General features: G+C 43.3%; 2 protein-coding genes across 2 annotated transcripts; both read right to left on the bottom strand.

Annotated features, from left to right (window-relative positions):
* Window positions 1–257: 257 nt before the first annotated feature.
* On the bottom strand, window positions 258–3,130 carry LOC101759327 (dnaJ homolog subfamily C member 17). Its single transcript, XM_004985734.3, has 4 exons — window positions 2,393–3,130; window positions 1,778–1,999; window positions 1,002–1,172; window positions 258–713 (listed from the first exon to the last, which is right to left on the bottom strand). The coding sequence occupies exons 1-4, from the start codon at window positions 2,864–2,866 to the stop codon at window positions 687–689; spliced, it is 894 nt and encodes a 297-aa protein (XP_004985791.1). The 5' UTR covers window positions 2,867–3,130; the 3' UTR covers window positions 258–686.
* A 2,376-nt stretch (window positions 3,131–5,506) lies between these two features.
* Window positions 5,507–12,457, bottom strand: LOC101758928 (putative aconitate hydratase, cytoplasmic). The gene is made up of 20 exons (XM_004985733.4): window positions 12,146–12,457; window positions 11,941–12,048; window positions 11,367–11,527; window positions 10,816–10,908; window positions 9,967–10,152; window positions 9,710–9,871; window positions 9,418–9,562; window positions 9,175–9,317; window positions 9,033–9,089; window positions 8,865–8,944; window positions 8,711–8,786; window positions 8,308–8,493; window positions 7,961–8,028; window positions 7,761–7,879; window positions 7,558–7,679; window positions 7,130–7,228; window positions 6,533–7,012; window positions 6,331–6,429; window positions 5,998–6,240; window positions 5,507–5,905 (listed from the first exon to the last, which is right to left on the bottom strand). Exons 1-20 carry the CDS (start codon window positions 12,408–12,410, stop codon window positions 5,837–5,839), a joined length of 2,961 nt encoding a protein of 986 aa, XP_004985790.1. The 5' UTR covers window positions 12,411–12,457; the 3' UTR covers window positions 5,507–5,836.
* Between the last annotated feature and the right edge of the window lie 1,987 nt (window positions 12,458–14,444).

Genomic DNA, 14,444 nt, shown 5'->3' with positions numbered 1-14,444 from the left:
AATAACTTTCTTTTGGGACCGAGAGAGTACGTCTATCACAGCCGATACTACTACGAAACATGCCAGATATTCAGGCACGAACCATAACACCCCCCCCCCCCCAACACACACACACACCCAAAAAAGAAAATCATACCAGTCAACATCTTGCTAGATATTCTGGCACGAACCATCCCAGCCATAGCCAATATCTTACTGAATATCAATGCAAGCACGCATGAATGAACCATTTCGAGAGGGATTTTGTTCCCATTTTCAAGCCAAAAAAGGGGTAGTATCATATACTCGAGTACATACAGGGTACAATTTGTACACCGACCATTGTGATGAGACATACTAGAGTACATAGTTAAGAACTGAGATTACTAAAGATCAAGGCAACAAGCACCTGTGAACGAACCATTCCGCGAGGCCTCCTTTTCCCATTTTGCAGCAAAAAATGGTCACATCATGTTGGATGACATAGTCCAGTACACAGTTAAGGATTATGATTACAGACTATTCATACATACATGGTACAATTTGTTGACTGACCAAAAAAATCATCTGTCGCTGCTACAGGACTTGTTACTAAACAAATGTGTAGTTCTGATTTCTGTTACTCGGCTACCCCAGCAATCCTCAGGTGTTGTCTGTTGCGCAACATGTCATACATAAGTACCAACTCATGTTTCAGAAAGAAGCAATCAGCCACATTGTTTCCTTTTCTGGGCCTGCAAAACCAAAAGGCAATATATTAGTTCCAACTATTCAAAACAGTCTGTCATTGACTCAGTTATGTAACAAAAATACAAAGATACCAAGATCTAATATATCCTTTGTTGTCCACCAATACACAAAATTGCTAGACACATATCTAGTATTCCCTCCATCCCAAATTACTATTTGTTTTGGTTTTTCTAGGTGCATAGCTTTTGATATGCACATAAATATATACCATGACTAGATACATAGCAAAAATTATGTATCTAGAAAAGCCAAAACTACTAATAACTAATTACCTCCTGGAGTTTCCGGAATACCGACGCTTCCAAATCGCTAAATCCAGTTCCATCGATGTTGCTTGCCCTCGATTCATGTGTTTGAGATGGCCTTGCTGGTAACCCACCCGATTCTTGAACAGGAGCGACATTTAATGGAAACAGAGAAAAATGGTTCTGTATTGCTAATAGCTGCCAAAAGAGCAACAATCATTTGTTAGGCATTGCACAATGCAGAGTAATATAAAACTCCAATACATGAAATGTTGTTCAGTAAAGACCCCAAATTTATTAAAAAATAAAAAATATTAATGAAAACAGGAGAGGGGGGGGGGCTACTGTGATTTTATAAATATTAAAAAAGAGTTTATGCACAAGCATGAAAGAGATAAGGGATCCCAAGAGATAATGTAGACAGCAAGAACCTGGTACATACTACTTAGTCAACGTTGCATGGTAACTTTCAAGGATTTGGTTTGCTCCATGTATAACCCGTACATACACATCCTTGAATTCTCCATCCATCAGGATAAAGATGTAGAATTATTAACTTATGCAACATTTGACACATAATTGTATTTAGGCTTGTGCATAAAACTGGGATCACTCTGCTATCTTGCTGTCATTTTCCTAGGAAGGTATAAGATGCACATTTGCTTACTACCTGATGTAAAATTTTGGATCGAAGTAGCACTAGCACAAAATCATAGTTTGCCAATGAACCGAAGTCAAACTATTCATCAAGGCCAGAATTGGAATGCTGTCCAAGGCTAAAAGAGTAGAGAAACAGGACTTACTGCAGCTTCTTTGGTGCCCATGACTACAATTGCTGAGCCCTTACTCCTTGATTTCCTTGTCTTGATTACTATGTCTTCGACTTTGCCGAATTTCTGGAAGAGTTCTTCCAACTTTGCTGCAGTATAAGAATCAGCACTCCCATCCCATGAAACCTTCAAGATCTTGCCCTTGTCTGTTTTCACCCCATCTTGCGAGGCTCCACCCTTCTTATCTCCATACGCCTGAAAATATAACCAAGTGGTGGCCATTGTCAAACTGCAATGTTTAACAAATAAAATTCTACTCTGTTGAACAAGCCCCTTGCACAGCCTTACCATGGACTCAATAAGTACAACTATAAGCGATTTCCCCTATAAGCATTTTCCCCTCTGATTACACTACTCACCAATAGTCTCAAAGAAATGTGATGTTTCAAGTGAATCATAATGTATATGAATTAGAATTTGCGAAATTTCCTGACACACAGGATCCCAAAATGTAGCTATCCTAATCAAATTAAATGCAAAATCAATAGACAAAATCGCTATGCAATCATCCTACTCAATTCAACAAACTAACTGAATAAATTTCCCAGAGCGCGCAGAAACCAAACTGAAAGAGTTCCAAACCCTTACCGAAGATGCCGTGGCGCCTGCAGCGGCAGCCTGCTTGGCGGTGCGGAACTGCTCGAGCTCGCGCTCGATGTCGGCGGCCTTCTGCTTCATCTCGCGCTTGGCGAGCTCTTCGGGGTTGGCGGGCTGGCCGGCGGCGGCGGCGCGCTCGCGCTCCTCGAGGTCGGAGACCGCCTTACGGCGCTTGACGCCCGAGGCGGCGGCGCGGGCCGCTGCCTCACGGCGGCCGCGGAGGCGCGCGTCGAACTGGCGGCGGAGGGACTCGTCCCGCAGTAGCTTGTATGAGCTCGAGAGGCGCTGGAAGTCGGCGGTGGCGTTGGGATCGTCGGGGCGCTTGTCGGGGTGGCGCTGCCGCGACTGCGTCCGGTAGGCCTTCTCAATCTGCTCGATGGTCAGCGCCGCGCCTTCCTCCCCCGATGGGAGGCAGAGCACCTCGTAGTGATCGATGTCATCCTCCTCCTGCCCCATCGCCGCCATGGACGCACGGCCTCAAATAGGTCACGTGGTGCCGCAGAGAAGCGCCCCCGCTCGCCTTCGCCTTCGCCTTCGCCTTCGCCTCCGCTTTGCCGGAAGGCGAGTTGAACGCGAGCGAGGGACACGGTGAGCACGGGGAGGGTAGGACGTAGGAGACCGGGCGCCGAAACCCTAGATCGAGGCCGAGGCAGCCGATCGGGAGTTGCCGAGTTGGAAACGGCGGGGAGCCCCGGGCTTCGGGTCGGGCTGAGGCCTGAGGATGCCGCTGTAGGCCCTCTGCAGAATTTCAAGACTATGAGGGGTGATTTCGAAAAAAAAGGGACGTAACCGGCGGTCGAAGACGGATCCGTCTCCATCTGAACCTTTTTTTTCCCCGAATATCTCCATCTGAACTATGTGCTCATATGTGAAAGTTTTCATGTATATGTGCAATCTCTCCATCAGTGTTCAGTGACATGGAGATGGTGATAGCACAAGCAAAAATTACATTTAATTTTTTTCATTATTGGCATACGCAATGTTTTTAATTTTGTCTTAAAGCTTGAATGATGTATTCCTAACATCGTCGATGTACGATAACTCTACGAATCCAAGATATATTTTGCTAGTTTCGTTTTCCACCACTTCGGTTGGCCTATCGTTCTTAGGACCCGCCATTTCTTGTAGCTTTTCACCTTGAGCACCAACCACTTGTTCACGTCGAACGGGAGCTCAAACTTCTCCCGATGCAATGCAATCCGATAGCCCCCTATTCATCGGGCCTCATATTATCAGGGTATCCTGGCAAGTTAGCGAAAATCTCGGATGTACTAGTCTTGGACCTCTGGATCCAATATCTAAGGGATGTTTGGATATCAAGTGCTAAACTTTAGCAGTGTCACATCAGATGTTTGGATGCTAATTAGAAGGATTAAATATGAAATAATTATAAAACTAATTGCAGAATTCCTGAGCTAATTCGCAAGACGAATCTATTAATAAAGCTAATGAATCCATCATAGCAAATGGTTAATGTAGCACCACATTGTCAAATCATGAACTAATTAGGTTTAATAGATTTGTCTAGGGAATTATACTCTATCCATGCAATTAATTTTGTAATTAATCTATATTTAATACTCCTAATTAGTATCAAATATTTGATGTAACAGGTGCTAAATTTTAGCGAGCGGAGCCCAACCCTAAGCAATTTGCATGGCCCGGTGAGCGTGATGAGGTGGGTCCTATCATCGCTGATGGTGATGCCATTAGGGTAGGTCACATCAGATTGCAGCACGGTGACTTGATTGACGTGTAGATTGTACTTTCATGATACGACCAGTAGAGTGTAGAGTCTCCGGTCGTCGTGATCATTTGGTGTTGCGATTGTTGGTAGAGTAGACGTTGCCAGTGACCTGGTCGACGTCCACCCCGTTCCTGAAACGGAATGGCTCGCCATCAGCCTTCGTGACCACCACAGTTGCCTCTCGTCCTCTCCAGTCTCCACCGCTCGACCCCACCCGCATAAACCGTAGGCCCAGCGGCCGGCCGCACGAACTTTCCCTGGCGACTGGGGTAAGTTCAGAGAACGCTCACCACCCTACTTGAGCATGCAGTCATCCGAGATGCTGACGTACTCTCTCTATCCCGCAAAGAGTCTCTCCATCCCGCAAAGATTGTCCGTTTTAGGTTTGTCTTAAATCAAACTATTTTAAATTTAATCAAATTTATAATAAAAAGTATTAATATTTATAAGATTTAGTACGCTATGAAAATATATTTCATAACGAATCTAATAAAACTTATTAGACATCAAAAGTATTGATATATTTTTAATAAATTTGATCAAATATAAGATAATTTAACTTATGACTGAACTAAAATGACACTCTTTTGCGACCGTGGCCATCGAACGCGACGCTCTAGGGGCAGACCAGCACGTCGGGCAGCTCCAGACGTCGATGGCTTTCGCTACGGCAGCCACGGCACTAGAGGGCATACAGGAGCAGCAGCGGGACGGCAAGCAGGATCGTGAACAGAGGCTGTTTCGACGACTAGTGCATAAGACTAGCAATTCTTTCAGGCTTGACAACACAAATATGGAGTAGAGGGTATTGTACCGCAATAGAGGGAGATCAAGTCCAAAGCACGAATGGCACCTACTGGACAAGAAGCAAACATAGCTTTAAATTACTGCCTTACAGGTGCTGGACTACTGGAGAAAGTCATATGTTGGGTTTGTTTCGTTTTTTATTCTCTTTTATTCTTTCTTTTAGCCCTTTTTTTAGCCTTTTTACTGTCCTTCAAGAGATACCAAAAAAATGTACCTCCCAAGATATAACTGGTATTCCTATCGAATGCTCGTAAAAGGCTCAATGTTTAATGGCGGAAGCCCTGTTGTTTACATGCGCAGAGTTTTTGACGGAAACCAGAAGCACCCAAAACACCAGATGTGGATTATAATTGCAAAAAGGAAAACAAAGTTACGCAGAAATCATACAGAAGTTCTTATTTTTGAAGAAAACAAAAAAGAGAGGGGCCGGGCCACGCCCCTCCTAGTTCTACTAATAAGAGTAGCTTATAGGCAGGAAATAGCATCTATAAAATCCAAATGGATTCATCATGCACTGGTTAAAGGAATCATAACACAGGTCTCTCAAAAAGTAACCAATAACAATAAGCTAACAGTTTCGAACTGCATCAGCATTTAACTTTCAATGAGTGAAGTATCATTTACATAATGGGTAATCATCTGCCCAATGTATTCAGTGGCTGCAGGTGTTGGAATATTATTGACACGTCTCAAGAAAGGTTAAGATCGCATAGCATCATCAAGCACTCCAATTCTTGCTGGAGGCCAATAGCTCACAAAATTTCTAACAGAAAGCTCTCCGCGCCCAGAGATTATTAGAAGTACTCAAAAATGGGGTGTGCTAAACAAACCGTTTACATCAATCACGATTCGCCTCATCGCAATCATCTCAATGGTACAACCTACTGTTCCGCAATCTTTCTGGTGACATATGGTAGAATACCTCCGTGGTCGTAGTAAGCAAGTTCCACCTGAACGTTGAATCGTTAATAAAAAATACAACATCAGCATACCAGTTTATTTAATCAGCGTCAGCAAGTAACGCACAGGAGAAAAATCGTACCTCAGTGTCAAATCTGAGTGTGCAAGTGAAAGACTTCCCAGTATCAGTTGTCACGGTAACATCTTGTCCAGGCTTGATTTCACTCACATTGGTTGGAAGGTGGATCGTGTAGCGCTCATGGCCAGTTAACCCAAGGGTGTCTGCATCCTCCCCTGCCTTGAAGCAAAGAGGGATGATTCCCATGCCAGCAAGATTGCTACGATGGATCCTCTCAAAGCTCTTTGCTATCACAGCCTTGACTCCCTGCAGCCATCAAGTGAACATATGTCACCATAAGTGACACAGTTAGGTTTGTTAACAGCATAGTTGAAGAAAATAGTGGAAACTACTTACCTGAAGCATTGGGCCCTTTGCAGCCCAATCCCGAGAGCTTCCACTACCATACTCGGCGCCAGCCAGGATTATAGTGTCATGCCCTTCATTCTTGTATTTCTGTGCCAGTAAACAAAAAAGAATGGATCAATATAAATAATGAACGCTGGTGCCACATATCATGTATCACTGAACTACATGGTATTGATTAGAATTATATTACCATAGCAGCATCAAAAACAGCAAGCTTCTCCCCAGATGGAATGTGGATTGTTTTTGGTCCAACCTCACCCTTCAGGAACTTGTTCACAAGGCGAATGTTGGCAAAAGTTCCCCTGGCCATGATCTCATCATTTCCACGTCGACTACCATACGAGTTGAAGTCCTTCCTTTCAACACCACGCTCCTTCAGATATTTTGCAGCTGGGCTATCTGGGTGAATGCTTCCAGCAGGGGAGATGTGATCAGTTGTGATACTGTCACCAAAGTTCAGAAGGCAATATGCATCCTTCACGGGTCGAGGGCCAGGAGGGGTCATTGTCATATCCTTGAAATAAGGAGGCTCATGGATGTACGTAGATGATGGATCCCATGGGTAGAGAGTGCTTGCTGACACTGATAGCTCATTCCACATAGGATTTCCTTTTGTGATCGCCTCATATGTGCTCTTGAACATGTCAGGGAGCACACTGGTCTTGACAACCTAGCAATTAAAATGACAAGCATAAAAAGCATGTAATGAAAGTACAAGGTTTCATACCGCAAGTAAAGTGAGTTGAGGCAATGAAATATAATCAAAGTTTCTGTGCTGCATGCTGACCTCGGATATCTCTTCTGTGGAAGGCCAAATGTCCCTGAAGTAAACCTCTTTGCCATCTTTCGAGATGCCGATAGGTTCTTTCTCAAAATCAATATTAACCTAAGCAGAAGTAAAAATTCATCAAAAAAAGAAGACAACAAAAAATCACATGGAAGTTTGAACACAGTAACTGAAACTAACTTCATGGCAACGAATCATGTGAGCATAAAATAATAGCCGGTAAATGAAGCAATAAAACACAGGGAGTACCACTGATGGTTTGTTTCAACTACATAAATTGGATTAATTGTACTATAACAGTATTTTTGTTTATCAGTGAAGAATGGACTTCCTGTAAAAATGTGTAGGATAGCTAGAAACTCATAACAGAATAAGAAACATTTATTTATTCATTTTGTTGCAAACTAGAAGCGGGCCCACCCACTTACCGTGCCAGCCAAGGCATAAGCCACAACTAGTGGAGGAGAAGCAAGGTAATTTGCTCTGGTTAATGGGTGGACACGTCCTTCAAAATTCCTGTTACCGGACAAGACAGCAGCAGCAACAATATCTACAAAGAAAGGGGGAAGATAAGCAATATGCTCTATTCCATAACTTTGCACTTTTAACTATCGAATGTTGTCAGGATCACCATTCTCAGAAATTGCAGCAGACACAGATTCATCAAGATCTCCGGAATTTCCAATGCAGGTTGTGCAACCATAGCCAACAATATGGAAGCCTAGCTGATCAAGGTATTTCTGCAGACCACTGCCAAAGGGGAAACAAAGCAAGAATTACAAAGGCTGGCAGTACAAGGTAGGCATTTGAGCTCATGGAACCAAGACTTACCTCTTATCCAAGTACTTCTTCACAACACCAGAACCAGGTGCAAGACTTGTCTTAATCCATGGCTTTACCTGATTGACATGAACCAGTGTTAAACTAAATGATGGTATTCATAGAAAACATAGAAATGCAGCATTGAACTAATTTCATTATCATAATAGAAAGTTTAAAAAAATCATTTGGAACAATAGCCAGAGAATATTTAGCACGGAACTCAGTAAGGTATAAACCAAACAGGTCTTTTGATTTGAAGCAGTGCGAACCTAGTCAGACAGGGTAATAAATAGGGAAATAATTTTGTTAAAAAAAGGGTTAAAAAGCAAGATGCAAGATGTCGTTCAGAACCGAACCTCCAAGCCTAATTCACAAGCCTTTTTCGCAACCAAAGCAGCTCCAAGCATTACATTAGGATTTGATGTGTTGGTGCAACTAGTTATAGCCGCAATTACAACATCACCATGCTTTATCTTTGCAGGAGCCCCGTGGAATGAAAATTCTGCAACTTTGCTCTGTGATTCTTTGGGGACAGCAAATCCCTGAAATACGGTTGCAGTGAGAATAAGATGAGGGGAATGGCAAACAAAGTACACAACAATATCAAGCATAAAACTGTTTGGACCTGTATCCTAATTCACTGCGATGAGACAAATATTGAACAACTCTAGTGTACTAGATATCAATTGATAAAATAAGTGGCTGGTGGAGCATACACAAATAAGTATAGTTATTGCAATCCATAGAGGAAATCCTTACCTTAAACCCTACATCGTTGTCTAAGCAAGAATGCCAATCCGACTTCATGTTCTTCAATGTCACTCGATCATGAGGCCTGTTCAAAAAGGAACAACAAATATATTATCAAATGAGTACAAAGATATATTAATAGCACTTTAATCAAGTACATTACCGTTTTGGTCCTGATAGACATGGTTCAACCTCTTCAAGGTTAAGTTCTAGATAAGAAGAATACACTCTTTCAGCTTCAACCTACATCCGAGACAATGTGTCAATAAAACAAAGGCACTAAGCATACGCCAAACTATCTGCTTGTGCTCAACAAATGAAAAACAATCACCTGGTTGTGGTCGACGAACATCTTATTAGCACGCAGATAGGATTCTACCATGGCCACCTAAAATATGAAACAAAAATTAGTCTAGTGTCTTACCATCAATGCAGATAAAGACAAAAAATTACAATTGCCATTAATAGCTTACTGTATCATCACTTCTGCCGGTAAGCCTCAAATAGTCCAGTGTCTTTCCATCAACTGGGAAGAAACCCATAGTTGCACCATATTCTGGTGACATGTTTGCAATGGTGGCCCGATCAGCAAGTGACAATTCACTCATACCTTGCCCTGAAGTTTTACAGGTTTCAGATATATTACATTAGAGAAGCCCATCATTGAAGCTGTTGTAAAGGAAGGCCTCGATTAAAATTAAAGGCATTATGATTACCGTAGAACTCAACAAATTTTCCAACAACCCCATGTTTACGAAGCATTTGAGTTACTGTTAGAACCAAATCTGTTGCTGTAACTCCATTCCTCAGCTTGCCTGATAGCTTGAAACCAACAACACCTGGCAAGACCATGCTCATTGGCTGCAGATAGAAGCCAAATTCAATATGTAAGTTGCCAAAGCAGATGGCAGTCAAAGAGAAAATGTACTTGTACATAACGCTGCCAAGGCTCAAACAAGGTTCAATGGTATCTGAAACAGAGTTTTTGGATATCAAAATGTACTTCACCTGGCCAAGCATTGCAGCTTCTGCCTCTATGCCACCAACTCCCCATCCAGCAACACCGAGACCATCAATCATAGTTGTGTGAGAGTCAGTTCCTACAACGCTGTCAGGGTAAAGGATCCCACCATTGTTGAACACAACCCTGGCCAGGTACTCAAGATTGACCTGAAAAGGTCAAATGGAGGGTTAAGAGTTCGAATCAACAAAGCCAACTTGGCCAGGATAAAAGTTATATCAAAATGATGACATCACAAAATTACCTGGTGGACAATTCCAGACCCAGGTGGAACAACAAGCATGTTACGGAATGCAGAGGAACCCCATTTCAAGAATCCAAACCGTTCCTTGTTACGATGGAACTCAAGCTCCATATTTGCCTGAACAGCATTTTGTGATCTTGCAACATCGACTTGTACTGAATGATCAATAACAAGGTCTACAGGAACCTGCAAACATACATATTTACATATCAGCAGAAAAATGGCACCAGCATCAATTTGCAGTATCTATATTCTGTACAATATAGAGATGAATGAAAAAAGGCAGCATTAGCGACCAAAAGTTAACTGGAGGGTAAAAGGATTGAGTTAAGGTAAAAGCTACAGGAAATAAATTAACAGTAAGGGAAAAAGGCTCCACATGATTACTTTCAAGATTCCGGACTCAAAAGATGAATATATTCAATTCAAAAGAAAAATGCAACTAGCAAAGTTTATGCCAGACTTTGAAGTACCATATAAAGCAATAATATGCTTGGCCCTAACATCAAACTTCAAGATCACAGAGTTACATTTGGACAAACAATTAAAAAAATAAAGACTGACCTATGATGTACATGCATTAGATACGGTATGTATTGCAACCATAATGTATACAATTTTCTATTAGAGAAGGTGACACCAACTGTTGTTGGTTGCGATGGCAATGTTTCTTAAATAACAACAAGCACTACATAATGAACAGAACAGGTAATGTTCATAATGGGAGTTTAAAATATAGATACCGTGCAAGTTGATGGTATAATGAAGTATGGTTGGCAGAAATGCACAAATGGCAATAAGATACATAAAAAACACCAGAGATAATGAATTGCATTACACTGAACTCACCAGAGGATTAATTTTGTTTGGGTCGCTGCCAAGTTTGCTCACAGCATCCCTCATGCATGCAAGATCAACAACTGCCGGGACACCAGTAAAATCCTGTAATTTAACCAAGAAGTAGGGAGGGAAAGATAGTCATCAGTCAATTAATAATAGTTCAGAACACAGAGCAAATATTCATCAGCTATATACCTTATTTGAAAATATTATACTAAAATAAGCAATGCGTCCAGCTTTATATAGCACTTGCTATGGTTAAGTTTTTATCACTGTTATGAGAACAGTCAATGCAGATAGCTTTTATTCTGCCACCTAAACGCTCTGATGTCGGTGTCTATCATTAAACAGCTCAAAAAGTCAACGAATGGTACCAATCAAACACCAGACAATTGGCTAATGGGCAAGGAACTCCACTTTCTCGATAGGATAAGAAAGTGGAGTTCCAATAGCAAGATTCCTGTAATCAAAAGCTATTGACGGGAATATTTCCAGCTCACACTTATTCTATGCACAGAAGTTGGACATATATATAAAAAAGGAACTGTTGAAATCAGTACCTGGAGAAGAACACGGGCTGGCTTGAATGGGATTTCAACTTGCTTTGATGCGCTGTTCTCCCAATCCAAGATCTTCTCGACATCCTTACCAGTGACCTGGAACTCATCACAGTTTCTGATTGCCGACTCGAGAAGAATCCTTATAGAGTAGGGGAGCCGATCTGACAGGAAGAACCAAATACATGGGTCAGATCAGCAGTACTTTCAGGGGGGAAAAGGATAAAAGGAGAGATAATAAAAACCTAAAAAAGCCAAACAGTGGTACATTCTACAGCTATATTGGTATCACCATTCAGACAATTTGCACATCAAGGCTTCCATGTTTCACCAACAGAATCATGCACAACCAGCATTAGATCAGATCGGGCACTCTGGGCTTCCGAACTGGAGTACTGGACCCATCAATTCATACACGAAAACACATTACGCAAAACTGAGCGAAGAAGACAGATCGGAGGAGACAAACCTCATAAATTTGAATTCGCCAACAGAAACTCAGGATCAAACCACATCACCACTACCAATTAAACAAGTCACGCCAAAATTGAGTACCAGAGCAACACAACGGACTCACCAATCCGCGGATCAGAGAGCGCAGGCAGACTGTAGTACTTCCCAAACTCCTCACCGCCTCCTGGCTTCCCGAGGCCCGTCAGGATTTCATCGTAAGAGTTTTTTGTCGCTGGAGAGGGAAAAAAACACAAGTCGAGACAGAGACTCAATTAGAGAGATGCAATAATTTGACCCAGTTAGCCCATCCACGTCGTCGGAGTCCGTACCCGCGGAGGCGAACCGGCGCTCGAAGACGGCGGCCGCAGACGATGCGGACCGGGCGGCTGCGCGGTGGCCGCCGAAGAGGCGGCCCGCGAGGCCGGACGCGAACGGCGACGCCGGGCTGGGGCGCGGGCTCGGGGTCGGGCGGGAAGGGGGAGCCGAGGACGACGGGGTGGCGGGCCTGGAGATCGCTGCTGCCGCCGCGGCCGAGACGCGGGGGGAGGAGCCGGTGGTGGAGCGGGAGAGCAGGGCGCTCGTGAGGGGAGGCATGGCCGCTAAGCCCAAAAGGAAGGAGGAACGGGGAGGGGCGGATGGCAAAGTGGTGGGGGCAGGTTTTATATAGGCGGCCGCGAATTTTGGGAGACGCGTGGTGGGAATGCGCGGCGCGGCGCAAGGGGGAGCGGGCGACCGGTAGGGTTGCCGTCGAGATGGGTTCCGATTGGGCTCGCGCGGGTCGTCTTTCAGAGAGCCCTTGCCCCGCCGCCCGCCGCGGAGGACAGCGGAGGTGAAGTTTCGCTGCGATGTTTCTTTCTTGGAGACGGGGCCAACTGGCGAATGTGACGGTGGGAATATCTTTCCATTCGGTTGGCCAATTGCGCGGCCCGATCAGGGACCTGGGGTGGAGTAGCAAGGGCTGGCCAATCCCGCGGGCCCGCATGGCAGAGATCAGGGGCCCTGGGGTGGAATAACGAGGGCCAACTCAAAAACAAACTCCCGTAAAATTACCCCATTAAGGAAAAACGGAGAGACTTACCTCCTGGCATGTCCACGTGGACAATAGCGCGTCTAGTGCCAATCCACCTATTGCCGATACAGCTGTTGTTTATCGAAAGAAGCGCACATAGTCATTGTGCAAAAGATATATAACCTACAAGGTTGAATCGGGCCTTAGTGTTGATCTTGTAAATGTTTACTATCTATGATATTTTCTATTTTATGTGCATCTAAATCCACTAATTACAATCTGTAAGTGTGTTAGAGTTTTTAATAACTTTCTAGCAAGTTGCGCAGTGTTTTGTGGGATTGTAGTAACTCTCAAACGGTTAGACAAATGGTTCAGGGTATTAACAGTATTAGAAACTTGGCAAAAAAAATGGTATTAGAAAATATCTTGGTGCAATAATATAGTGCGCGTAGGTAAATTGGTGCCTCTTGGTGGTGTGGCACCACGTGCACTTTTCATATCAGCGGATCCCGTGCTTTACAATTTTCATGCTCGAGTTTCTTTCAATACCCTTTTTTTGGGTGCATTTTTCTGGCGACTATGTGCATGTCTTGCTGCTCAACCACAATTTTCGCTTTTGGAGTTAGTACTGTATAACCGCGTCAAATTGATTTCATCGGAAAAACGCTAAAAAAGAATTGACTTCCCGCCCGATTTAGTTTTAAAGCGATAGCTGAAAATTAAATAGCATTAAGCACGAGTAAAAAAAAATGTCGCTGTTCCTATCGAAGGTGGTGGTACCTCATCAAAGAAAATGGCGGGTCAACCGTAATCCACATGTGTTACAAAATGAATCGCTGCGGCCGATTAGCAGCACCACTGAGAATATGTGCTGCAAACGAAAGAAGGATGAGAGGAAAGCAAGGCAGATCGATGAACTGTCCTTGAACAAATAGAAAATTCATGGTCATGTGTGATTGAATGCTTTTGTTTATTTGCTTCATTATTGACCTTTTTCATTCCTGCTTTAAAAAAATCGAGAATATACATTGTACAAGTACCAAAAGATTCCTGCATTATTCAATATTCTGTTTGTGCAGGTGGAAGCCAAACGACGCTTCCCTTGAGAAGTTACGAGTTTGCGGCTTGCGAAGCTGTATAAGAAAATAGAGGAGAGCAAAGCTCGTTTCGCTTCCTCGATGTTCCGATTGTGATGGGATTCTTGCCCTGCGCAAGTTCCTCTGACATTCCCCTAACCAAAGGTCAACGATGAGTCGCGAGCTTGGATAGACCGTTCCATAAAAAAATAAACGTGCCGTGTACTACCACTACCATCTTTGTTCTCTTATTCTCTTTTACTGGAACTGGAAATAATCTTCTGCAAGCTGTGCTGGCATTACAAATATGTCGCCGAGTTGTGTTCCAGAGTATAGTTGTGACCGTCACCGGCCGGTGTCCACGTCTTCTTTTACGCAGCATGCGTAGAACTGGTACGCCAAGTTGTCCCTTCGGTATCTTTAAACCTATGAACCAGCCAGCCATCATAGAATCATAATAAAAAGCTAGCAATAATATGAGCGCGCCAAAAACGGTTTGCGATTGGTATGGAGCAAGCAACTACAAATAACTTTTTTTCTGAA

The sequence above is a fragment of the Setaria italica genome, chromosome IX (genome assembly GCF_000263155.2).
Source record: "Setaria italica strain Yugu1 chromosome IX, Setaria_italica_v2.0, whole genome shotgun sequence".
Taxonomy (NCBI): domain Eukaryota; kingdom Viridiplantae; phylum Streptophyta; class Magnoliopsida; order Poales; family Poaceae; genus Setaria; species Setaria italica.
Note: the sequence above shows the minus strand (reverse complement) of the source record. Positions and strands in the feature narration are given on the sequence as shown.

Excerpts from the sequence above, each read along its gene's own strand:
- LOC101759327 (XM_004985734.3), bottom strand. The coding sequence starts at position 2,866 with ATGGCGGCGATGGGGCAGGAGGAGGATGACATCGATCACTACGAGGTG. Across the intron at positions 2,000-2,392 it reads CAGGCGCCACGGCATCTTCG|GCGTATGGAGATAAGAAGGG; the intron begins GTAAGGGTTTGG and ends TTATATTTTCAG. Across the intron at positions 1,173-1,777 it reads TGGGCACCAAAGAAGCTGCA|CTATTAGCAATACAGAACCA; the intron begins GTAAGTCCTGTT and ends CTCTTTTGGCAG.
- LOC101758928 (XM_004985733.4), bottom strand. The coding sequence starts at position 12,410 with ATGCCTCCCCTCACGAGCGCCCTGCTCTCCCGCTCCACCACCGGCTCC. Across the intron at positions 8,029-8,307 it reads CTTGTGAATTAGGCTTGGAG|GTAAAGCCATGGATTAAGAC; the intron begins GTTCGGTTCTGA and ends CATGTCAATCAG. Across the intron at positions 6,430-6,532 it reads CTGTTTTTGATGCTGCTATG|AAATACAAGAATGAAGGGCA; the intron begins GTAATATAATTC and ends TTACTGGCACAG.